This window comes from Xiphophorus hellerii, chromosome 18 (assembly GCF_003331165.1).
Source record: "Xiphophorus hellerii strain 12219 chromosome 18, Xiphophorus_hellerii-4.1, whole genome shotgun sequence".
NCBI lineage: Eukaryota > Metazoa > Chordata > Actinopteri > Cyprinodontiformes > Poeciliidae > Xiphophorus > Xiphophorus hellerii.
In genome coordinates, this window is record NC_045689.1 from 25,286,768 (window position 1) to 25,313,466 (window position 26,699).

A 26,699-nucleotide genomic window follows, 5' to 3' on the forward strand; every position below is an offset into this window, starting at 1 on the left:
AATATAAAGATTTTCAGAGCTAAACCTTGCAGCCTTTATGACCAATGACGAAATAAATACACTAGGCTAGAAAATCTGAATAACCTGACATCCTTGTTTGCTTTCTGGAAGCTTCTTTTTCCACTTTAAAGCAGGACAACCTGTTTCATTTTGGGGAAGGGATCGAACAGATGTAGGAAATCGTATCTCCTTAATTGTAGGTTTGCTGAGCAGCTCAGTTGTGACGCTGCATTATTGATGTGTAAACACCCGGCAGCGCTGATAAGGGGCACCAGTTATGCATGGATACACTTTATTTTATTTGTTTTGTTGGGGTGTAAATGGAAATTGAATCTGTCCGAACAGATTTCAGGTTAAGATTAGAGGTAAAACGACCCTGTGAGTACCGACCTGTTTTTAAATTGGTATTTAGAAAATTATGTACACAAGGAATCAGCAAAGATCACATTGTTTTTCTGTAACATCTTGAAACAGTTTAAAATGCAACTTACAAGAGTTAAAGATGTGAAAGTATTCTGTGCAAACGCAAGAAAGAAAAAAAACAAAACATAGTGATGGTGAAATACACACACTCACATTGTGGATTCACTTCTGTCACTTTCCCAAGTGGATCTGATTACCGAGCTCAGGTTTGGGAAAAACGAGACCGGCTCTCCTCGAGGTAAAATGTGATGCGTGTCACAAAAGACCAAGACACGGCGACACACATGCTCTTCCAGAGTGTAGACTACATGATTATATAAAGGAAAACAACAAATCTGGTGGTAAAAAAAAAAAAAAAAACACACAACTCCTGACTTTTCTTGCTTTAAAATGAAACAAAAAAAATATATAAATAAAATCAGAACAATGAAAAACAATTCAACTGCTTTCACTTGCTAATAAACACCACATGAAGTGCTTCAAAACTTCCCCTCAAGCTGGTTCCCATGTTAATCTGTTACAACCACAAACTTCCATGTATTTTATTGAGGTTTCATGTGAAAGAGCAACACAAAATATCACACAGCTGTGGATGAAAGTGGATACGTAGTTTTAGGGATATGCAACAGTAACGTCAGTATCAGCCTATATGTGTCCTTTTTTTTTTTACATATCAAAATAGTTCCAATAAGTGAAACTGCGCCGATGTTAGCTACATATATTTATTTATACCTTGTTGACGTGTGTGTGTGTGTGTCATGAAGATCATGCCATCATGGGAGAAGAAGTGGGGGTGTTTGAGGAATATAGATACCTTGGAGTTCATCTGGACAACAGACTGGACTGTTAGATCACTTCCTCTTTCTTCAACTTACGGAAGAAAAACTAACTTTCTGTTTTCCTTGCTAATACAGACCACATGAAGTGCTACAAAAAAGCAAGGCCTAATTATGGGATCGTTGTGTCCAGGGTGGTATGCAGTGTTTGTTTTCGACTTCATTGAGTTTTCGACTTCATAGGGTTTCAGATGCAAGGGGAAAAAATTAAGTCCTGCTTCCATTTGACCAGAACACCCTCCTCCATGCTAGCAGTGGCTTATTTACATGATGGTTCACCACAGCTTTGGTTTCCAAGCCTGGGAAGGTTTGCAGTCATGCCATAGTCTATTTTTAGGGAATGGATAAGTATTTCATGAGATGTTCAAGGTTGTTACACCAACAAAACCCCGCTTTAACCTTCTATACATCTTTCTCTCCGACTTGTCTGGTGTGTTTCTTGGTTACCACTATGTGGTTTGTTTTTCTGAGGCCTTCAGTATAAGAAGAAGTTCTGTGATCTTAACCTACACAGAGTTCAATTTTCTAATTTCCAACTGAATATCACTGAATTTTATTAAATGAGGTGGTAGACAAAGGCACATTGCAGTTTTTACAATATTATTTGTAGCGAGATGATTAAAACTTAGCTTCTTCTGCTTCAGCGCTACGCAGTGATTTGTGATGGTCTATCGCATAAAATCCCAACAGCCTACATGTAAGTTAGTGGTTGTGAGATGATTAAAAGTGGAAAGGTTCCAGGGGTATAAACACTTTGGCAAGGCGATGCAGCATTTAAATCCATTTTACTGCAGCTGAGGCAACAAAAGCAGCTTAGCTTCCAAATAAAACCAACGCGCATTATGCAAAAACACAAGAACGTTGTAATTTACTTTCCATGATTTGTGCAGTCGGCTTTTTCAGGGTTTATACAGGAATCCTAGACTTGAATTTTCTACCTCTTACTACCTATTTTTACTCCCGCTAGAATATTTTTACTACCAACACAAAATCGAGCAGCAGTCTCTTTTGGGGCAACGGTGAATTCTAGGGGTGCACCGATTTATCGGCCAGTTGATTCATCAGTACAGATTTTCTTAATTTTGGGAGATCAGTGATCGGCCAGAAAACTATAATCGGTGCAGCACTAGTGAATTCACAGCACTGACCCATGTAACACGATGGCCGAGGTAAGACAAAACTTTTTCCCACTTACAATTATTGTATATAAAATGTATGATGACATACAGTATATATATATATATATATATATATATATATATATATATATATATATATATGAGCTCAGGAGCTCAAGGAAGTTGGTTTCACAGTTTGAGCAAGAGTTGGCATTGTACAACTCTCTGTCTGTGTCCCCACCAAATGAATCCAACCAGACCAAAACAGACTCCAGCAAACATTTTATGTTGTAGTCCTTTCCCACGTCTGATGACAAACTTTCCTCCCTCAGCTCCATCAGAACTGGGGAGATCTCTGTTTGGGTATAATGTTTGCCTGGATGACGGACAGCTGCGTGGATGAGACTAGCACAGCATGGGATGGATGAAGCCTCCAGAAAAACCCTTTTCTGAGCGAGACACCTCCTGGTGACGTTCAGGTTCAGGACACTCTGGAAAGTGGCATTCACCCAACTACTTTTTAGTTCATTGGAGAACTTTAAAAAGTTCTCCTCCTTATTTCCCATGCCCGCTTGTCCATATCCTGCAGCTTCTGTCCTCCCTACATAGGAGATGTCAGAGCAGACCCTATCTTCTAAATTGATGTACCCCTCCGGCGAAGAATAAACCTCAAAAATAATGGTGACCCTACCATTTAGAGAAGTATTTTTGGACAAATTAGCAGCTCCCTTTTCCTCTGGGATACGTTCCCCGTCCGGGGAACTTGGTATCTCAAAGAAACTTGTGATTGTGCCTTTCAGAGAAGTATACTCTGGCAAAGCCAGAGAGGGAACCGATGAAGCCAAAGCTTTCGCTGTCAATTCAGCAAAAACTTTGGCTGCGAGGTCAGCTGCAGCTAAATCTTCCCCGGCCGGGGTAGATTTTTCTGCGGCTGTACTCTCACGCTCAAGATGTTCCGTCGACTTTGAGCAAACGTCCCCAGCCGGGTCAGTTTGCCCAAAGACAGTACCGTCATCCTCAGTACAGAGATCCTCAGCCAAAGGTCTATGGATCTTTGGCTCGAGCCTTTGTTTGCTGGGAGGAGATGGCATCAAACGCCTCGTCTTTATGTATCATGGCACTAAACACCATCGGCTTTTGGGTGGTAGGCGTTGCTATTGAGATTCCCATCCCTGAACCAGGTAGCACTGACAAAACCTTATGTTTCTTGATTTCAGTGATTTCGGTCAGTTTGATGACTATATTCCACTTATTCCTGGAGCTCTCAAAACACAAGTAGTTCTCCGTAAGATACAGGACTCCAGGACTGATGTACAGTAGTGTGTTGGTATTTTCCTGTCTCTGTTGATCAGGCAGCAGCGCCAGCTGTTCTCACACACTGGCAGAGGGCGCTCACTCTCCAGAAGGCTGAAAAGCTCCTCTCGTTGTGTTGTAGTATCGGCCTTCTTCTCTGCTGGCACCGAGAAGAGCAGCAAAAAAAAACGCTCCTTCGGGCCCCTGCTGTGGCAACCCGTCTCCTCAGGGTGGTGTTGCTGTGCTCCTTCAGCTGCAGGTCGGTGGGTAAGTTGGTCCAGATGGTGTAGGGGGGCATCAAAGTGCTGCCGTCACTTGGGGCAAGTTTAAAGATTAAGTCAATGATGAATAACTTGATACCTGCAGAAACACCTATGATGAAGCCCAGCAGCTGGTAAGGTAACACGCACAAGCAGATAAAGGTCAACCACAGCCCATGTAGAATTTCTGAGTCAACTCTGGCCGGACCCACATGAACAGATTTTTTGTCTTCTCAAGGATGTTGGCCATGTCTCCAAAAAGATTCTGAGCTTTATGACCGACATCGAGAACCAACTGGAACTTCTCAGGTACATTCAAGTTTTCTTTTGGAGGTTCCAATGACTCAGACACTTGAGGTACGATGCTCCACTGGATCCTCCAGCTTCTGGAAATTAGATAATTCAGGGAAAGGCGGCGAATTGTGAGGAACAGGAAGATGGGGATGGTCCAGCCATGCCACGCTGCGTACATGTACACAGTGAAGACAATGGCAGTCATAGTACCAGCTGGATAAGGCAGACAGGTTCCTCATGAAGTTTGTCACAGGTCTGAAATCTTGTTTGAGGCGTCTCATGTTTTCAGTCAGCCTCCTGTTTTCACACTCAGGACGTGGGCGCTTTTCAGTTTGTTTTCTTTGCACCCAGTCATGCACCACAAACAATATTTCCATTTTATAATCGCTGCAATATTGTAACCTCAAAACAACAAACTCTTCACGACCTGAAAGCTTTACTTCATTACTTGACAGTAATGAGAGTTCTTTTGCATACACAAGCTGATTTCAGGTGGGAAATGTAAATGTTCCTCTGAAGTGCCGACGGACACGTACGGCCAATAAACATAGATGATCTGGAGAGGTGGAGTAGCCACAGACAATGGTGCCATTGAAATCCAAATTATAAATCAAATTTATGTCTCCAGCACCATCGGATTTCAAAGCACGTACTTAACGTTACTTACCTCAACATGCTTTTCACATGAAAGGTTTTGCATATTGGCCACAGTAGCCAAATGAAACCATTATGTGACCTACTGATTCACCTTACTGCAAGTGGAGATACATGTACATGAATGCATTGTCCCTGTTTTTTTGCCCAAAGCGCCCTCTGGTGGATATTTTAAGAAAAAGAAAAATATAAAGGTCACATTTATTTTGATAAAGTATATTTATCATTTGGATTTTAGATGGAGTATTTACAGGTACAGAGATCATTTAATTAATGTGAGACTGAAAGGCTAGTTTCTTAGTAAAAGACTATTTGAGCCTCGGTGGGGTTACAAATCACTGCACCACAGTTCAAAAAACTCTTTACTGCCTCATCAGACATTCTCTGTCCTTAATATGCTGCGGGATGTGTGTAGTCGCTTTTTCCATCAGCAGATATGAATCTGACACATTCAATGTCAAGGCCAGGCAGAACCATGAAAGAGCTGGTCAGTCAGTCATCATGTCGGCACCTTCTCCTCCGGTAGCGTCCGCCAGGCTGAGCTCTTCCATCATCTCCATTAGGGAGATGCGCGGCGCTCCGTCATCGTCGGTGTCGCTCTCTACTGGGATCTTTGAGGCATCTGACGTAGGAAGGAAAAATCACTCATTTTTAAATAAAATCTAAGTCGTAAAATGAGTGATTTTACAAAAAATGAAGCAGCAGACATCAATTACTGAGCTGCAATCTGACAAAAGTGACATTAAATAGTACTTTCCATTCACATGTTATATGGTAAACTAATTTTAACTATATTGTATTATTATTAAAACTGTATTTAATTACTCAAATAGATTTTTTTTAAATTTGAACCAAATTACAGTTAATATGATCAAATATAAATGGGATCCATTTGTCTTGGTGTGACTTTTTTTTTTTTTTTTTTCTGAACTAAAGCCACATTAGGCTCACCTCTGTAGATGTTGACATTTTTCCTCAATGCCTCATCTTCCTCCAGGTCCTCCAGGAAGTCCTGGTATTGTCTAAAGGGAGAAAAGGAAAAAACAAAATCATGGTAAATAACCTTGCGCACACAAGAAAATCAACATTAACAGGATATTTAGCACGTTTTTGAACTATCCATCAACAAATTAGTCACCTTTTAGCTATCCAAAGTATTTAGATTAGAGCATTAGATTAAATGAAAAATAAATCTGCAGATGAAAGTAATCTAAAAATTGCTCAGAAGCAAACAGTCAACAGGCTACCAGCTACGAACATCCTGCTGTGAATCTCAAATAAATTCACCAATTAAAAAAAAAGGTGAATTTTATAAAGCTGCAGGACACAACAGAGAGGAAAAACTGTGATCCCACCTTTCGTCGTCTGTGTCCATGCCTTCCCGGTCTCTGGCCATCTCCTGCAGCTTCCAGTTCCTGCGCTTCACTCTCCTGCTGCGGTCATAACTCTTCTTGATCAGCACCTTTTACAGTCCAAAGGAAAAGTATTCGAATACAGACAATAACATGCGAACAGGATCCTCTGATATGGACAGATTTAGAGGCAGTGTTTTCTTTTGCCACAAGGTGGCAGTGTTTGTAAGAAAAAACAAAAACAAAAAAAGACCCTAAATATCTGGGATTTTAGGGAGTCTTAGATAAAACCTACCACATCAGGAAGATGGTGTGGGTTCATTTTGTTCAGGTACTCATCGTTGATGTTGGAATTGGCAAAATCGTACCTGCAGAAAAATGTTAAAGCTTGTGTCAGACTCAGAAATGAGGCCACCCAGACTCGATTCAGTGCTTCCACTGTGAATCAAGCAAATTTGGGACAAAAAAGTTGCCATCCGTGGCAGATTCTTTATGTAGGAAGAGCTCAGAAGTGAAAAAAAAGAGAAACGATGGTATGTAGCAATTACAATTTGGCCCAAATGCACACATCAGATCTCGCCAGCCATCTTGTGACTTGACACCGATCCCACACACTCACCCCATCACCAGGTCTCCGATGTTAAGCAGATGGCCCAGGAATGTACGGCAGTGATACTGCTGACTCGAATCCATCTCCGAGGTTTTCTGCACCCACACCTCAGCCAGTGTGTGCTGCGACATAAATGTACAGGTTTAATTCATTGGAAGTCAACAACTTTTATTTTCTCACTGTAGGGAGTTTCTGCAGGAATGGCTTTTAAAGCATTCCTGGATTAAAGCATTCCTGGATTTGCAGGATTTACGACTGCTGCTACAATGTCTAGAATATCTGAAAAAGTCTTTAGAACATTTGCTTCTACTGAGGATCTTTGTAAAGAGAGAAGTTTTCTGAAGCAGCAGCCTAATGCTCCTCCTCTCTAAATCGAGCTAAAGTTGACAATTCAGCTTGTAACAGGATTCTTAAATCTTTAATGGCTGTTTGTGTGTGGACTAAATGTACAGTGAGGCGTTTAATGCCCTTTAGAACATTGCTCCCCTCAAGCACTTTGTAATACATTCCTTGGTTGAGTGACTTACATCACATTGACCTCACAGACGGCTGCAGCGGACAACACATTCTCTCTATTCAGGGTTTCTGCAGGTTTCACCAACTAGTATTTAAGTCCAATTTTTCATGTTTAAAATCCACTAAACCTCCGACTTCAGAGTTCATGTCACACCAAGTCACAGAATGCAATGAAAATGTCTGTGTGAGACAAAAAAACCTCACAAAACACTACATAGGAAATTAAATAATCCACAATAAAATGTAAGAAAAGTGATTAAGGTATTTAAGGCTGACTTACTTTTTTTTTTAAACGAAATTAAGATGACCTTAAGGGCTTAATTTTAAATACATGAATTTAAGCTCTCTTAAGGATTATTGTTCTTTCAATGAAAACTTGTGAGAAAACAACATTTCTCTTGGCTCTTTTCGAAAACATCAATGAAAGCGCAGCATTCAGACAGAGGAAAGAAGATGGGAACCTAACTCCAATCACTCCTGTGAGGTTCTGTCATCTTGGCTCCAGTCCCGCATACAGGTTCAGCGATAATGTAATGGTCTGCTATCGATTTTCCTTCCAAGAGAAGAGCAATGTTCCCCTGCATTGCAAACTGTTCTGCACCAACACACCCCACCCAGAGCCTCACCTTGTTGGACCTCGTGCCAGCTCCAGCGCCCAGCTTCTGGTCTCTGATGACGTCGGCGTCCATTACGATGAACTCCTCCAGTTGCCGGGGGCTACAGAGACTGTTGAAGGGGTTACGCCAGTATGTGTTCCCTTCCACTTCTGCAACTGGTGAGACGAGGGTAGACGATATGAGTTTTTTCTTCAAACTACTCCTTTTCATTCACAATTAGTGTGTATTTCATCATGTGACATGCTAATTTTAAATTGTAAAAGAATGAAGTAAACAAATAATAAATAGGAAGTCATTCCTATTGACTCAACCAGAATTAATATATTTAATTAAAAAACAAACATAAAACCTAATCTAGGCTGAATGCTCACTTATAGCACATTTGTTTTTCTAGTCATTCCTGAGGATGTGAACACTTTACAGAGTGTGATTTCCATGTTTAACGTTTTTCCATTTGTCTATTCCTTTAAATAAATTCCACAGAATTTTCTAATTTCTCTACGACAAATAAGCTGCTCAAGCAAAAAAAAGAAAAACAAGTTAATTAGTGGCCGACTCTGACTCTGCTCCACAGCCTTGGGCCTGTGGAGCAGATTCAGTCGGCTCAGAAACGTTGCATCACAGCAAACCCGCCGCTCTTTGAAGTGCAATTAAAAACATGTGTGCCGTGGCAGGATGTCAGAGGTTTGCTCACATAACAAATAGCTGCACCAACCATGGAGGCACATCCTCACGCCACTTAAATTTGTCAGGAATTTGAAGAAAAACATGGAATTAAAATGGCTCAAACATGAGTGCACAGCGCTAAAAGTGGCCTGTTAGACGACTTTCTGTGTCTTTAATGTTGCTGCGAATGAAGGCAAATGAGTCAGATGAACCAGGGGTCGAGAAGATGCACACAAATACTTACTGTAACCTGTGGCAACTGTTCTCAGACTGTTTGCACAGCTGAAACTGAACAACTGCACAAAATAAATGAAGAAATGTGATTTAAAAAAATTACTTGTTATATTCAGTGGAAAATTTGTAGCACATTTCAGCTTTTAATCTTTTTAAGAAGGTGTCAAACTAGTAAATTCCTTGGCCTAAAAGAGTAAAAGTGAAAAATTATCCTCTATAAAAAGAAAAAAAAACGTGTTAAAAGTCTCCTAGGATTGAGGCAGTAGTGCTGAATCAAACAGAAAATGAGGAAATAAAAGGATTAACTTCTACTTATCAGATATTTACTATCAAAGTAACGATAAATAATTTTTTAATTGCTGCAATCAAAGCTTTCTTAGTCTGTATATACATCAACAAACAACATGTCTCTTTATGTAGTTGTGTTTTTAATCAAACCCAGACGTCTTAAACTTATGTTTCCGTTTAGCATTAATGTTTGTAACATGGACCTCAAAGAAATCAAGAAATTGGTCGCTGAATATGAACGTCTGACCACAGCATCTCTAGTATTAACTAAACTCAAATTCATCAAAAGGAAAAGAAAAAGAAAGTCATTCTTGCACTGGATACAGCAGGAAACAGGAAACATTTTCATTTTCTATTAAGCAGAAACAGAAAAACAACGAAAGTAGATTTTTCAGTATCTAAACTGACGATTGCAGGTTTGAGTCAATGAAGAGAAATATTAGCTGCTTGTTGCATCACAGAGCAGCAAGGTAGTCAGAACATTCAGAGCCATCAAAACAAGTGAAAGATAACTTGCATTTAATTTGACATCTCTAATAGCACAGATTCCTTATTCCTTAATTAATGTAGAGGTAATAAAGGCCAAATACTTTGCTGAGCTTCCACAAAGTAGTTGAGAGCAGATGACTCAACTCTTCATTCATTTAGTAAAACACCAGTTAGTGTAGTGGTTCCCAAAGGTTTTCTGGATTGGATTACAATAAAATCTCCCCCCCCCAAAAAATCAACTGGGCACACACATCGTTCAACCAGACATAAACCTTTACACATATTTTGTTTTCAAACGCCACTGAAGTTTATTTCACACTTCAGGTTGCAACAAAACAAACTATAAACCATCTTTACAATGAAACACTTTTGTGTAACTGTTGTTTTTTTTTTTCATTCATCTGTACTGCTTCCTGTGTCCCCCCTGCAATGGCACTGCACCCCCCCCCCCCCCCCCCCCCCCCCCCCCCCCCCCCCGCCCCCAGGGGGCGCGCGCCCACACTTTGGGAACCACTGAGTGAGTGTAACTGTGTGAAACTGAAACAGAAATGTTCTTTGATAAATGAGGCCTGGTGTGTTGGAGCCAAAGTATTCAAACACTGGAGCAGATTTGGGTGCAGAGATGATTGTGGAATGAGTTCCAGTTGTGATTTAAGAAACGCACACAGGCCAAAACCTGTGCACAAAATCTGCAGACTGGAAACATCAGTCACTTACATACTGTACCCCTATTAATTTACCGTCTCAGTGCCAGGGGAATTTGTCACATTTGGATGAAAGAAGGAGGATAGAAAACATCTCACTTGGATTTTAAAGGTCATAGCATTATAGAGTACGGAAATACTACAATAAACATAACCTGATACAGTATGTAGTTTCTCACACATTAAATTTCTGCAAACTTGCCAAGTAAAAGTAAAAGTTTTAACAGTCACATATTAGATGAGTATTTCTCTGACGCAGCTCGACTTTTTCTCTCCACACCGACATCAACTAGCACAGGATCTCACGATTTGAGATCCAAGCAAATATAATTTGAGATCTGTGTGAAAACAACTGCCTACCCATTTAATTCTCTGCCATAAGCACATTTGATGCTAAATCAGATATTAAGAAGTAGTCAAGATGGCTGTCACTTTATCGTCATTTTAGTCAGTTAAGAGGACTGCTACACTGCAAAAACACCAAATCTTACCAAGTATTTTTGGTCTAGAAAAATACTAGTTCCTTTGTCAGAGTATTTCACTTATAAGACGTTTTTCCAAAGTTATAATTGAAATAATCTGCCAATGGAACTAGTACTTTTCCATCAATATTAAGGCATTAAAACCTTTAAATAAGTTCCTACATATTGCTGAAAAATTACTTGTAAGTTAGTTTTGTCTCATTTCAAGTGTACTGAGATCTTTGCGCTAGAAACTAGATTTTGTGTTTTTGCAGTCTAGGCAGAAACTGCAACCTAGTTGAGTCACAAATTTAATGTAAACTAATTAGCAGATCCACAGGAGTGCCTACATTTAACTCAAATGTTGTGAATTAACCTAACAGAAGCGTAGAAAGCTACGGCCTCTTCACCTGGACTTTACCAAACTGCTTACTGGCACAGCAGTCATAGTTGGTGTTAAAACTCACTCTGCAGGGTCCGGGGGTCGATGAGGTGGATGGTGCTGGTGACCCGGATGCACACACAGATCTGACCCATGTTCCCCAGGCTCTGCGCCAGCCGTGGTGGGAGACAAACCACGTTGTCCTGACAACCACACAAACAGAACAAGGTGGGATCAAACCGAGTCTTTCAGGTAGTGAGTCATTGAAAATAAAATAATCTGAATACCAAACATTTAGTTTCAGTTTTTAAATCAATTCAGGCTTTATTTTCCACATGTTTTATTTTATTTTATTTTTTTGAGCAACTGTTTTAATAAACATTTCTGACCGGGTTTGGGTTTCTAGCAACATGTGAGAATACTTTAACTTTTAGCTTTTATTTCTAACGTATTTATGAGAGATGCGTTTAGCTAATGGCTAATTTGCTTCTTGATTGAGCAATCAGAAAATCTAAAAACCGATTTTTTTTGTTCAAATCCATAAAAAGTAGGCATGGTCGATATGGATTTTGAATTTTATGGTATTATAGTAATAATAATAAAATTATGGTAAAAAAAGATTCTCATTTAAAACATGCTCCTTTGGGACACACTTAGAGTGTAATCTGTATCACTAAACTGCATACAGAAACTCCATTTAATCATATATTTGTTAATTTGCTGATATTTATTGATGCTCTGGTGGAACAGAGAGTAGAAATAAAATTTTTGTTAATACTGCCAATCTTGTTTTTTTTTCCCCCATTTAACATAATTTGAAATTCATTGACATGACAATAGTTCAAAATTCTTATCGAGATAAGAAGCTGTTCACAATAAACTATATGATAAATGGCCACCTCTAGTGAAAAGTATCAACAATGCTGAAAAGACAAAAGAACTATTCATTGCGGAAGTGGTCACTTAAAGTAAAAGAATCAAAGTTTGATATTTTCAGTATCAGCTTCATTTATTGACTAGAAATTTGTTTTTGGCTCAAAGTTTAAACCCAGAAACTAGAAATAAACAAATCTCTGATTGGTGCATCTCCAAAACTAACAGTAAAGCTAAAAAGAAAGCAACTCCAGTCTGTTCATTCATATATTTACATCCAATCTCAAATGAAAAGCCAGAAATATAGCAATAGATCTGTAGCATACCTTGCAGACGGGAACGATTTCCATGGAGAAGGTGCTTTTATAGTTGTATGTGTTTGAATGAATGTCATGAGAGATGAGGCGCTGGGATGCTTTGGACCTGGAAGAAACATGTGGGAAATAATGGGTTTCAAGTTCTACAGAAATTACTTTTACAAGTTAGATACTCAAACACTAAATTAGCATACTTTTGTAAAAATGTTGATGTACAGAAACTATTGATTTAAGCAAGTAATAATTCCAGCAAGTGCTTTTTTCTTATAACCAATTTTACATTTTTATCATCTTATAAATCAGTTTACGACAATTCCTGAGCGTAATCTCATCACTGAAGGTTTCCTCCTCCTTCTGAGCCCAGAGAGAAGCGATGCTCACCTGCAGGGTACGGTGCACTGCAAGAAGTCCACCATCTTCTGTGCGTGCTGCTTGGAGCCATAGTAGAAATCAATGCCCTCTGCGAGAGAAGACCAACACCATCAAACAAGCTCCACCAGCAAATTAATCACAGGTGCTTCACCGGTCATCACTGCTGCGGGGCACGTATGCATGCAAGAACGCACACACACAGACGCACACACGCGGGAAAGCTGAGGAAAATATGGCAGCCAGATGTTTTAACCTTCATAAAGCTTTCAAGTCCTGCCACGACACAGACATGATTTAGATTACACTTTAGAGCCAAATTCCACTTTTTCATCCTGTCCAAGAGTGCAAAAAAAAAAAAAAAAGGCTGCTGCTGAGCTGTCACAGCGTGTGCATGCCTGGAGTAGCTCTTAGCATATCTAAAAAGGGCGAGAAGCGAGCTTGCATTGCTAGAAGCTGGTTTGAAGTGCCGGCTCTGATTGCAGCGCTCTGATTAGATGCACAACGCGTGCCGCCATGAGGCCCTCCTGAGGCCAGCTGTGGCAAGCGATTGGCGCCAGCGATAGGCATGCGCGGCTTGCGCTCTGGTACAGGAAGCGCTAATTAACACCTGACACATCGTCATGCTCCGCGCCAACTCGCAGGCAAGTTCCCCACTGTTCAGTCCAAGTTTGGACTAAAGGCCCAGATGAGAACACTAACCACTCCTCCAGGGGAGTAAAATCTGAAAACATGAGAACAAAACAAAAACAAAACAAAACACACAACACAAACCTACCATGAATTTCTTTGATGTTTAAGGCATTCTGGTGGAGTTTATGCTTCAGGATCAGCTGCTCCAAGTAGTAGAAAGTCTTTTTATGCACAGTCTGAAAGAAAAGACAAATTCATGTGAATACAGTGAAACAATAAACACTATATTCATTTACAGCATGTTGAAACAAATCTCACAGATTATTTATCAAGTAGAAACAAAGCGTTCATATTTTTTATTTTCATTTCAAGCTCATTTTTATCTCTATTTTTTTTAACATATTCTGGCATTTTTCATTTATTGCTTTAGCTTATATTTATTGTCTCCAAATGAGAACATATTCTGATTCAGCAGAATAAAAAAAATTATGTCTTGTCAGCTTCCGAGGCAAACACCTTCCCATAGTCAGGTGTGTGTTGCATTGTGGGACGCTGTAAACAAACTAATAAAACAAAGGCAGCACATCCGTTCATACAGCTCTAATCAACTTCCAAGTTGTGTTCTCAAAATCTATTTGGTACATTTATCAAACAATTTTGTCTGAAATAGTTTCTGAAAAAGCACCAACAAGATGACATTCCTTGTGCTTTCGACTAGCTAGGAAAATAGCATTTGCTTCCAGTATTTGAATTTGGTTCTCAGTCCTCAGAAACATGTAAAAATACCGAACACTCTTGCGTGTTGAGAATTTAAATTTGCATTTAATTTCCTCTGTGTGGAAAGGAACCAAATTTTATTGATTCTGACCGAAGAATCGGAACTACAAGTGTGAAAAACGTGCTTAGGCTTGTCAGTACACGACTGTGTTTTATTACGCTAAAAACAGATTCATCAAATCATTTTGTTATCTTTAATACCTTTATTTTCTGTTAAAAATGACAGAAAATATTAGTGTCAATGTTTTAATGTGGCATACGACACATCAAAATGCCTGATCGAGGAGTTTCCACAGGAGGGGGAAAAGAAAAAAAAGAGGTCTAATTACCTTTTTGATTTTCAACTTCGATTGCATTAATTTCTGGATTCTCTGCCAATAACTCAAAAAAAACAAAATAATCAAAGAATCATTTTTAGCATTAGCAGCTCTAAAGCTGGTAGAGAAAATGTTGCCAACTCAAGAACCTGATGACAACTGAGCTCTGATTTTCAAAGAAATTATGAAAATTAGAGCTGCATTTGAAAAAATGGATCCTAAAATTAGGAGGAGGCTGGTGTTTGCTGCACAGCTCCTCAGTAGCTTACATTATATATCCAAAGGAAGACTTGTTGTATTTAATCTATTTTACTCTCTCTCCAAGAGAAACTCAAAGTGTCCATTTTGGGGTCTGACCTCTTTTCTCTGTATGTGCTGTGAATCGGAAACATGATCACAAGGTACCATATTTGACTTTCATTTCTACACTGATGCCAACCAGATGTACAATCTCACTCCTTCTGCTTTATCAGCAAGACGCCACAGATTGTGTAAAAAGTTCTCACATAAACTCACCTCATTAGTTTCTGAAATTATTTTCATATCAACAGAAATTTTCTCTACAGCTACCTGAAACCAGAGGCGTTCCAGCTGCTGTCAGACATCTTGTTTTTCACATGTCAATTTTATTTGTTGCTGCATGTTTTAATTTCTTTTTCATGTTGCTGATTGCTACTTTTTATTTGTTGCAGATTTTTTTAAATGTTTGTATACAAGTTATTTTTCAGCAATGAGAACTAAAATTGATTGTGTTTTCAGTGTGTGATGTGGCAAATGAACTATTTAGTTAAAAATGAAAGAAAAACACACCTTGTCCTAAATTCTGATTTCCCCCCCCCTAACTAATGGAATACATTCTAAGTCTGGAAATTTAAGCTTTTTTGTTTTGTTTTACACCCAAATTTGTTTTTATACAGACTTGAAAGACAATTAAATTAAGATTCAAGAGTTTTCTAAACAACATAGGAATTTTATGAAACAAGTGAGATGGATAAGAAATCCTGCAACCAGAGGGAGACAAGAAACCTAGCGCCTCATCTAGACTACCCGACTTTGTGTTTTTCACCAAATGGGATAGATTAGCCCTGCTAGGAGCAGGAAGTTGGTTTACATTCATAAATATCTTAAATGCAGCTAACATGTTCCGTTACATGCGCCTCCCTGCAACCAAACACTTATTTTGCCTTTTCTATACAAAAGCCTTGTATTTTCATAAGTACCTAATTAAAACAGTGAGAGATTAAAAGTCAACTAAAGGATCACAGGTAGATATTATGCAGTGTGTCAGTATATATGATTGTTTACATCAAAGTACATTTTCTGAACCCAGACTAATTCGGCAAATCTAACCCTAGGTTTTAACTAGAAAGATTCATGCGTCAGGAGTTAAAATTATACAATAAATATCATCAGATCAGCAGAAGAGCGACACAAACCTTCTGCCTCACTTGAACCACTGCCTTCCAGAAGTCCTTGGCCTCCACACGGTGGCAGTCGTCGCACATCTGGTACTGGATGACAAACTCCACCACGAACACCTGCTGCAGTATCGCCCCATTCATCACCTGCAGCGACAAAAACAGCCATTAGTCACTGCATATGCACCGGATGCATTAACGACACACACCGAGTACATTTAATTATTGAAACTCGCTTGTTAACCAAGCAGTCTGAAAATTAAACCAGTGATTATTTTATGATTAACTTCAAACTGGAGCCAAAAGCGAGGCTCACAATCAGCACAAAAGAGCTGGCACTGAGAGGTCCAGCAGCTCAAGTTCTGCCCAAAGGTCAAGTGGATGAGATAACAGCCACATGTAAAACCAGCTCCCCTCAAACAAATAGGTCTGTTGCTCTGCTGTAATTAAGATATCAAATAGATTTATCTATAATTTAACACACACTATTAGCTAAAAGGCAGGGAAATCTATACATTTGCACTCTACTGCTAATTACCATTTAAAAGAAATGCGCCACGATTCAGATTTAATCTCTGCAAATGTCACCGTCCACACTTGTCCCGTCCTTTCTGTCCTCCTACCTCTTTCTGGATGGTCAGTTTCATCTTAATCCTCTTGGAGTGGGGCTCCGTCCACAGGAAGCCGGCATCGATAAGCCGCACCTGGAAAATTATGAAGGAGGAGGAAATGTCAAACTAAACTGGGCATCCATCGGCTCTAAAATTCAGACAACGAAGGTAATCAGTAGTCAAGAATACCTCGCTGAACAAAAGCATTAATAGGGAGGCTGCAGATGCTAGCTTCTGCAGTAGCGCTAAGACAGTTTCCACTGTGTATATCAATGCATCATAAGTTACATATGGTCCACTTAACTTCTGAAAGCAACTGGTTGCCTATGTTGTATTTGTATGGATCCAAGTGAAATGGTCTAAATACAAATGGCCACTTATATTGTATATAAATGCATGCCACACTGTTTAGATCATTATTTGTACAAAACTTTGAACACTAGTGGTTTTTTATATTAATAACATATCTGCAACCTTCATTTAAAAATAGCTATATACAATATAGAAGAGTATGGTAAAAAAAAAAGACAACATGAATCCTATTAAACAATAGAATCAAACTAAATGATAGTATTGAAAAATACATCCAGATATTACCAGGAAACATTTTAAAGATTAATTTCACAACAAAATCCCTCTATCATTTTTAAGAATACAATAGTTCCTTATTATTGCTGCACAGGGGAAAATCACAATAACAAAATACAACTTCATTGAATATAAAAATATCTATTAACAACTGTATGTTAATGAAGTATATTAAAGCAGAAGAAATTAAAAAATTAAAACAAAGGCAAGTCTATTATGATCAAAAAGCCAAACTGAATTCATCATTTCCTTCCTCTTTACTATTATGCACAACTTTGTGATGCTTCATCACAAAAATTATCAGTAAAATACATCAAAGCTTGAGGTTGTTAGGCAACTAAAAGTAAAATAGTTCAAGAGGTAGTTTTGCAAGGAAGTGCGTCTATTAACAAAAAAGCAAACGTGCAAGATTATAAGTGTTAGAGCAAGCACTTTTGAAAGCACAGTCATTCACGTGCTAAAAGCAATTCTGCATTGAAATCCCTTCTTTTATAATTTATAAGGCATTTCATTCTTAGCAACACAAGCCTCGGACTAAAACCGTGACTCTCTTGCACTTTAAGTCTTTTAAATTGTAGAAAGATAATAATCCGCCCTACCTTGGTCATTGAGCTCTTAAGTTTTTTCAGACAAAGAGCGAGAAGCTCCCTTGACTCCAGAGCACACTGCACCCAGGTGGCGGGAGGCTGCAGGTACCTGATTGACAGGAAACAAGCGGGATTTCTAAATCATTACAGAAACAACGATCTGCTATCTTGCGCTGTAAAACGGACAGCTGCTTTGGGGTTCTGAACAAATGTAGAAAACGAACCGTTCACATTGCTTGCAGAAGTGAACCGTGACTTGCTTGGGGATTCCCTCGGAGATGTCGACCTGAGTGCGCAGGCAGGCCACGCACATGTTGGCAGGGTTGGGAGGAATGGGGACACCACAGGTACAGCACAGGCTGCGCAGGAGAAAACAAACTTTAAAAGAGCCGGAGACCTCCCGTTTCTGCCCCTCTGGTGACTTTGTAGTCATGTTTGTCATGATGCAAAATTCGTCCTGAAGGCACGATTTTGAGTTAATTTTACAGATTTTTTTAAATTCATTTTTAACACCTTAAAATTTTCTCCAGCCACACTACCTCACCAGATATTTAGCTTGGCTGTTAACCCAATATGTAGTGTCAACTTTATTTTGATTTCACAATTACTCTGATAGTTATACTTGTATTTATTTTTTTGTATTTTACTTTATATACTGCTTAATCTAATTTGTATGCTTACTCTGATCAGTGCTGCTTTTAAAAGTAGGTTATAAGATACAGTTGCATATTTAATCACACATGCCGTTGTTGACATATATTTAGAACGTCTCCTATGCATCTCTTCTGAGATTTCCTGTTTGAAACGACACATTGCACAGCGTGTAAAAGAGAAAAGAAGGTCCTGAAATAGACCCAGTAGTTACATTTCTCTTTAAATAAAAACAAGTAGGCCTCCCTGAAGCCAGCTGGGAAAGTCAAAGCTGATAAAGTCTGATACCATATATGACTGTGTGTAAGCACGACGTAATGATTATTTTATTATCAATTCTGACAGGTTGAGTTTCATTAAACCAGCAGCATACAGAGTGAATACAGTATCCATTTGTGAAACTGTTCCTTCAGTGTTAAAACACAAAAACATAAGAACTAAGAAATATTGTAATTGGCTCATACAGTTCACAACACAACAAACAGAAAATCTTGACTTGAACACTAGAATGCTCAACTCAGGCTTGCAAGTGCAAAATAAATTATGTATTAATGGCAATGACCGTATGCTTAGTTAATCATTGTAGTTTGGTCCCATTTGGTTCTGTGGATGAGAAATGGCGGTGTAGATTATGACCAGCAGCTCTTGTGGCAAGCTGAACTTTTTGTGTTTCTCTCTAATGTAGTTCTCCAGCAGAAGTAGCAAAAGAAGTATTTATGAGGGAAGTGACAGATTACTAATCGAAAATCCCTTTAAATTCCGATTTCATGTTTAAAGTTTGAATAGAAATGTGTCCGTTACATTTAAATTAAATGGCTTGTTAGGTAATAATTGTGTCACCATTGATTTTTGTGAATAGCAATCATGAGAGAACAAAGGCTGTTTGTCATACCAAAAATACATGTAACCAACTCAGATGGATTCCACTTGTTTAACTCACATGTTCCCCTGACTGCTGGCAGCTGGAGCCTGCATGTACTCCATCTCTCAGGTCGACAAATCACAGAAGACCCTCCTGATTTCTATTGACAGAAACATGACAGGCGCATTTGGTCAACTAAAGTTGACGCTTTCCTAGAGACATTTAAGGTTTAATACACTACGATAGCTCATACCGTTTTTATAAACTGCTTTTTTTATAAGTATGTACAATCGAACATGTAAAATTTGCTGAGACTAAACACAAAGCCGATCACTTAAAACCTGCTAACATCGCTGATGTTCTGGGTTTTAGTAGCACACTTTTAGCATTGAAGGCTACCCTGCTCGGCTGCCGAGTAATTCTAAAGGAAAACAACTAAAGAATAAACTGAAACAAACGGGCAAACATTTTTTCTCCTCCCAAATGGTCTAACCGAGTGCTGACAAGAAACAACAATGTCTGAAACAACAATAAATCCCGACATACCCTCAGTAGGAGCACTCCACGTTTTCACAACCGAGGACCGACGTGGGAAGCGTCACAAAGGACCCCTAGAGAAGCTTCTGCTGCCTTCGTTTTGCCTGAATAAATTTACTGCAAACATAAGCATTAAAGCGCCAATATCTCCGAGTGATGAAAAATAACGTTGTTAAAATCGTTAAAATACGTTCTTATTTTTATTTATTTATATGGCGGAATTTATATAATATATTAATATATTACATTTATGTTATGATATAATTGAATTCATATCACAGAAAGTGATATAAATTATAGTTGAGAATTGTATATGTTTTCAGGCAAATAACAGGCTGTTTTACTCAATTATTGGCTAAAATTTAGTAATGAAAAATATTAATAAAAGTGAACGCTGTTGTTTTGTTGGACCTAGTTAGAATGGTAGCTAGAATTAGTCTGTAAACACATGTCAGCATTCAACACTGTGCACGTCTCCAGTTACTAATGCTGTCATTTGTTATAATGAAACCACATCCAGCCGGTCCCCAACAATTCAAGGGTATTTGAATGCACCTGTCATAAGCGCTTGCTTGGATGCCTTCAGGTACAGTCGGATTTATTTAGGAACTGGAAATTTGACCAATCCTGCTTGTTGGTTGCGAGAGAATATGTAAGTACCCATTACTGTGATCAAAGGTAAGTCAGTACAGAAAGCATTTACAAAATAATGCTTGGGAATTAGTTTACTTCTCATTTGTAAACTTCTTTTTTATTATTATTATTTGTTTTTCGTTAGCACGTTATAATAAACTAAGCATCCAGATATGACTGCATGCACCAGAACAAACCTTTTTTCCCTCTCCTCTCCCATCCTCTGTTCCCCGCACCAAATAACTGAGATTTATCTACTTGCTGACTTCTGTGCTACAAGCGTACGGTATTTTTTTAATGAAAGTTTGAGTGTGTTTATTCCATAAACAACTGTTTTTGCCTTTTATGTAGTCAGATATATCTGACCCATATCTAGCCCATACCTGGCTAAATTGTAAATATAACAAACATGACTAGTTTACATTTTATCACAATATTTAATGTTAATGTTTCCTTTTGTTTGCTCCTGTTTATCAGCGGACATTTTTCTAGTTGTTCTGTTTATATCTGTTTTAATTCCAGACATATACAGGATCACAGTCCACGTTGGGAATTTATATGTCAGATTTTTATTGTTTTACAAAAGATTGTGGAAATTTTATTTAATTTTATTGCAGAATCCAATAGCCTTTATCACCACAGACCACACAACAAAATCAAATATTTAAGGGTCTCCAATTCCTTTGTTTCTGTTGGGATTTGATAGAACTTAAGTCATCAGACCCAAAATATAATGCGTCTAGTCAGCCAGTTTTTTCCTCAAGTAGTAATTATTGCTTATATAATTCTGCTAAGAGCAAGTGTCCTTAGCAAATACCTTTTTGTACAATTTTTGTGAAGGGTTTCAGTTTAGTTACTTGGTATTTGTTACAAACACAGGTAACCACTGCTAGAGGAAATTCCGGTCTGCACTTGAAGGCAGCACCGTGAATCAGAACAGCAGGAGCTCAGAGTCGCAGTCAGTCGGTGTTGCCACCGGGAATGGGCGGCTTTAAACGCTCGCTGTTTTCAGGACTGGGAACTCAAGCTGAGCTGGTCAGAGCAGACCTTCTTGCGGTGACTTTACTCTCGTAAGGTAACCCGAAACCATACTTCATTCAAATTTCAAGCGAGTTTTTTTCCCCCTCCTCCGAGTGTCGGTGTGCTCGGACCGCAGTAGATGATCAACGCACAGCGGTTGGTGGCTCTCCGCCGCGGGGCTACATGCTAGAAATAAGCCGCCGGAGCACCGCGTCGGTTTCTGTTTGAATACGTTGCCACTCTGTCGTCCGGGCCCCGTTTAGAAATGCTCTAAAAAAAAAAAAAAGTGTCGCCTTTATTTTATTTTGTTTTTCATGGTGTGAAAACGCTCTGTTAAATGTGCGTCGACAAAGGCTATGGAGTGAAATCTGCGGCGGGCGCGAAGAACACAACGACCTGCCGTGGTTTCCCTGAGCTGCGTGTAAACAAATAGATGATAGAGGATACAATGACCCTGCTATCTCTTTTGGGTAGGATCATGCGTTATTTTCTGCTCCGACCGGAGACCTTGTTCCTGCTGTGCATCAGCCTGGCTCTCTGGAGTTACTTCTTTCACACGGACGAGGTGAAGACCATCGTCAAGTCCAGCCGGGATGCGGTCAAGATGGTCAAGGGGAAAGTGGCGGAGATGATGCAGAACGAGCGCTTCGGCGGGCTGGACGTCCTGGACGCGGAGTTCTCCAAGACCTGGGAGTTCAAGAGCAACAATGTGGCCGTGTACTCCATCCAAGGCCGGCGGGATCACATGGAGGACAGGTTCCAGGTGCTCACCGACGTCGTGAACAAGAGCCACCCGTCCATTTTTGGGGTTTTTGATGGCCACGGAGGAGAGGTGAGTCTGATTATGAAGATGTGGCGAAGGGACATTTATGTCTGATCTAGGTCCATCACACTCAGCTCTGTGTGGGAAGCCAAAGTATACATTATACCGGAACACTACAGTGTAATTTAGTCTAGTTTGGTCTAGTTTTAGTATTTTGTTGTTGTTGTAGTAAAATTTGGATACCAGGTTGACCTAAAATGTTATTTATCTGTTTAAAATAACTACAACTTATTAATCGGTTGCAGGAGTTTTAGAGCAGGTGTACATTTTTGCCAGAAATAAGTTTGTAAGGTGGATTGTAATACATGTGTCATGTTAAGATTATACAGTGGCTTGAAAATTCATTGTTACCCTTTGAATTTCTCCACATTTTATCATGTTACCGCCACAAACTGCAGTGTAGTAACCACTTAAGATCAGAACGTTTTGTTCTGATCTGTTCTTTTTCTAGGTTTTCATCTCATTTTTTTGTTTATTTTTGGTTGAGGCATTGCATGTTTGGACAATTATTCCCTCTGGTTGTGGATGCTGTGCAGCTGAAAGGATCTTTTCTCTCACTTTGAAACATTTGTTATGGTGCGTAACCATGGCAACAAGGTAGGACTGGGTTAATGGCCTAAAAATAAAATCTTGGGTTTTTCTTTTTTTATATATACCAGATTTCTATTCCAATTTTAATAATTTTTTTCCCCCCACTCAATTTTTCCTCATTTAAAAAAAAAAGTATCTTAAAAAAACTGGCTTTCATTTCAGTCGCTCTGTCCTTGAGTTGACCTGAATTCAAATGCGAAATAAATAGAAGCTGTAAAACATGTTTTCCCCCCCAAGATGGTAGTTCTTGGGTGGGCTAACATCTCTCTGAACTTTGAAAAACTAAGGAATGCATTGGCGAAAAAGCAAAATTCAGATTTTCCTAAAGCTTCTATTTTATTTTAATGGCAGCTTATGCTGCTGCCAATGAACCGTAACACTTTGGGGACGATGTGTTCAAGGTGAATGTCCATGTTAGTACGCTTCTCCACAACTCATCTTTGACCTGTTTATTGTTCTGCCTTTTTGTCATGATGTCCATGAATGTTTTCTACCAAATATTTGATGCTTTTACAGATGATCTATATTCATACCAAAATGAAATTACATACAGGTGGACTACTTTCCACTAAGTGGTATCATAGTAAACGGGATTGAAAACAAATATGCACCACACTTTTAAGATATTTATTTGTAAAAAAAAAAAAAAAAAAAAAAAGTTTTAAAGTATCATCTCTAACAACTAAGTACACCAGATTTTGTTTAGGGGTAGAAGAGTGAAATGGGGTTTAATACAAAAGCCCGTTTGTATTAAACACCACCGAAATGCACCGATTTGAAAATCTGGGCCGATATTTTGCGATAGTAATATTGCTGTGATGGCCAATAACCAATATTTACTGATGTTACATATATTTCACTAGTGTTTTGACACTGAAAAAAACGAGCATACCGCTGACTTCACTGCTTTTCTGTTAATCCACTTTAGTTTTCACTTTTACTGTCACATGACCAAACGCATACCACATGACCAATTTCCCCTCCCCATCCAGAAACAAACGGCAACAAGATGGAAATAAATATCGATTGTTAATATTGGCCTAAAGTTATTTATCTGACTGATACAATATGTTAAAAAGTGACTAAGATCGGTTGATAACTATGTTGTTGCCAATATATTGTGCATCCCTAACAAAAAAAAAAGAAAATTTGTGACAAAATGTGAAAACTTAAAAGGCGTATGAATACTTTTTTAAAAGTAGTGGTTGACATTTACTTATCTTGCCCCAATTGGGCTCATTTTCCAGTTTTAACTAACTGGTAATTTGAATAAATCTCAAATTTGGCTCAGGCTTACGCAACATGTCAGGATGAAGTGAATAAAAACTCTCTTAGACAGTGGCTCAAGGTAAGGGCATGCGCTGAAATTCTTGCTCTGTCAGCTGAAACCTCCCCACAATTCACTTTGATAGGTTTTCTTTTAAAACTAAGGCGAAGTGTCATGAAGCTGACTTTACCAGTCGGGACTGCTGGAGGAAATCACCAATCCAGTTTTGGACATTTGAGTAAACGAAGGAGGAGTCCAACAACTGAAACTCTACTCAACCACTGTTTCCTAATATGGAGCAATGGAGGTGCTTAACAATTGACAAATCAAAACAAAACCTTTTTTTTTCCATGTATTTTTATGCCTTGATGCTGAATGCTAGAGACAACCATTAAGCATAACCGATGTGTTGACACAAGCAGAGTGAGAATACAGGTGTAGTCTGACTCACTGTTGACTCACAGCAGCTCTGATGTGATTCTCAAAAGGTTCTCCACTGTGGTTTGAATCAAACAGTTTGATGTCGTCGTTTCTTTTGGTGGATTGAGAGGCGAGAAAGAAAAAGTAATTCACTGCAAGAACCTTTTAAAATAGCTGGATTTCAACCAGGCTCTCAACTGACTGCACTGATGCAACTAAAGGCAAAGCACAGAAAAAATACCAAAAAAAATAAAATAAAATCACTTGATCTTTTCTCTTCAAAGTCTGCATTAAGCATTACAGAAACCGTGTCATCTCTCCGAGGACCACCACGGCCTGACGACGTCTTCATTCAGAGTTCGACTGCTGTGTTCTGACGCTCTGCAGTAACCCGCTAAATATATCCACGCATGGCCATGAAAGTTGTCGTTCTCTCAGAGGAAAATTAGATTTAGTGGAAGCTGAGTGCACTTCAGTAGATTTTGACCAAAAGTGGTCAATGGATTGCTGCTGTCTTCTGGGGTTTTTTTTTTTTCTTTCGTAGAGCTTTTCCCTCTCTGCTTCCTCTCTCTATTTCAGGAGATTTCTAAAATTGAGCTTCCCAAACTTCCTTAAAGGAATGTTTTGTTTTTTTTAATATCCGCTTGAGGATAAAGAGTGAAGTGGCATCAGTTGTTGCATTATATTTTGTGAACCAAGTTGCCAGGCAGCAGCCATGAAAAACAAGTTTCTGTATTTGGTAAATCTGAATTTATTACCCCACGCCCAAAACCTGTTGAATAAACTTACGCAGTGGGGTGCATTCTGGCCCAAGGGAGAGCCAAGAATACAACATGCCTCAGCTGGCTTGTTGGTTAGCTGTCAGAAAGTTTTATTTCTTTGTGCTCACAAACAATTGTCCCAGTGAAACCACACTGTGCCATTAAGGCAAAGCCTTGCTCATGTCAACATCAATCTATTGTTCAGGACTGCATCAATGAGTTCACAAAGTCTTGACTTGGAGTTAAGAAATCAAGCCCCAGTAAACTTTCATATCCAATTGCATGAAATCCAGATCAGTAAACAATTTAATTTAAATCAGTTAGTCAAGACTTTGACTTCACAGCAGTCACTTATTGTTCAATAAGCTGGGAAAGAGACACCAGCTGCGTTTCCATTACAAATGTGGTTTATTGATCAAAAAACGGGTTTTTTCAAACTTGCCGTGTTTCCACGAGGCAAATTTATTTTCATAATGTCGAACTGCACAATTATATGGTCAGTAGAAACTAGGGGTGCGCCGATTGCAATTTTCTGTCCGATTACCGAAATTTAAAAAGCTTGTTAAAAATGGCTTATTTTTCTAGCAGATCATCAATCAGTTCTACATGGAATATCCTTTCCACCCCACCAGCTAATTTTTTTATTTTTATTTATTTTTTTGCCACACACCCGCTTTCACACTACACTGCAGATTCACCCTTCACTGTTTAAAATTGGCGTTTAATGTGAGCGTGTCCATCGGCAGCCTCAATCGGCAAACGTGTCCAGGTTTCTGATGAAATGACAATAGATTTTTTTCTTTTTTTTCTTTTATCTGACACTTAAGAAAAAAACAACCAGCGTGGAATTGATAACCTCGGGCTTTCCGGCCATTATGCAGCAACGCGAGCTGCACTTCGCCTCCATCCTCGTCTCACAGTCAGGCCGTGGCTGAGTCGGCTGCTAAATTACAGCAGAGCGCAGAGAACACCTTCACAACAACATATCCTCTACGTCTTCTCTGGACATTGTTTCGCCTTTGCTTATTGTGTTAGTTTTTTTTTTTTGTCTGCTCCATCGTGTCTCAGTCTTACATGCAGTTTCGGCCACGGGCATTTAATTGTGAGGGTGGATGTAATGGATACGGTGTCTTGCTGAGAAGGAGGTGATGGGAGATCTCAGAGCAGAAGATGATTGCTATTTTTATATGTCTGCTGTCTGTCTTCTAATTCGGCTTGTAGTTTTGCTTTAATGCTACTTTAAAGATACATTTTTCAGCTATTTCAGTTGTTTAGTATAAAATCCTTTTTATTCTAAGTAAAAAAAAGGATTTTTAAGCTGTACACGATTTTTTTTTTTTTTTTGGAGAAGTAATGCCGTTAACATACTAAGAAGTCAGAATTTCTCGTGAGCTCGCTCTCACTGGAGAGATGAAAGAAAGACCTGGCATGTGACTAATTGCTCTGT

The 26,699-nt window shown here is 39.0% G+C and overlaps 2 protein-coding genes and 1 pseudogene across 4 annotated transcripts in view; 1 reads left to right on the forward strand and 2 right to left on the reverse strand.

The window, feature by feature from the left end:
* Positions 1–3,223: 3,223 nt before the first annotated feature.
* LOC116708296 (GRAM domain-containing protein 4-like) lies at positions 3,224–4,973 on the reverse strand (annotated as a pseudogene).
* A 105-nt stretch (positions 4,974–5,078) lies between these two features.
* On the reverse strand, positions 5,079–19,815 carry nmd3 (NMD3 ribosome export adaptor). The gene is made up of 16 exons (XM_032546174.1): positions 19,747–19,815; positions 19,279–19,360; positions 17,912–18,046; positions 17,700–17,796; positions 16,525–16,605; positions 15,920–16,048; positions 13,535–13,625; positions 12,769–12,847; positions 12,397–12,493; positions 11,283–11,400; positions 7,983–8,128; positions 6,850–6,962; positions 6,526–6,598; positions 6,234–6,340; positions 5,830–5,900; positions 5,079–5,500 (listed from the first exon to the last, which is right to left on the reverse strand). Exons 2-16 carry the CDS (start codon positions 19,320–19,322, stop codon positions 5,367–5,369), a joined length of 1,515 nt encoding a protein of 504 aa, XP_032402065.1. The 5' UTR covers positions 19,323–19,360; positions 19,747–19,815; the 3' UTR covers positions 5,079–5,366.
* A 1,501-nt stretch (positions 19,816–21,316) lies between these two features.
* The window catches only part of ppm1lb (protein phosphatase, Mg2+/Mn2+ dependent, 1Lb), a 52,966-nt gene continuing 47,583 nt past the window's right edge, over positions 21,317–26,699 (forward strand). The window contains exons 1-2 of one of the 3 annotated variants that reach the window (XM_032546186.1): positions 21,318–21,445; positions 21,865–22,222. In XM_032546186.1, coding sequence (XP_032402077.1) covers positions 21,869–22,222 — 354 coding nt within the window. In that variant the 5' untranslated portion in view covers positions 21,318–21,445; positions 21,865–21,868. Of the gene's footprint in view, positions 22,223–26,699 lie in introns of all 3 variants that reach the window. The other 2 variants (XM_032546185.1, XM_032546187.1) reach the window with 2 other exon arrangements.

Excerpts from the sequence above, each read along its gene's own strand:
- nmd3 (XM_032546174.1), bottom strand. The coding sequence starts at position 19,322 with ATGGAGTACATGCAGGCTCCAGCTGCCAGCAGTCAGGGGAACAT. Across the intron at positions 12,848-13,534 it reads AAACATCAAAGAAATTCATG|AGGGCATTGATTTCTACTAT; the intron begins GTAGGTTTGTGT and ends CTTCTCTCGCAG. Across the intron at positions 6,599-6,849 it reads ATCGGAGACCTGGTGATGGG|GTACGATTTTGCCAATTCCA; the intron begins GTGAGTGTGTGG and ends ATTTTTCTGCAG.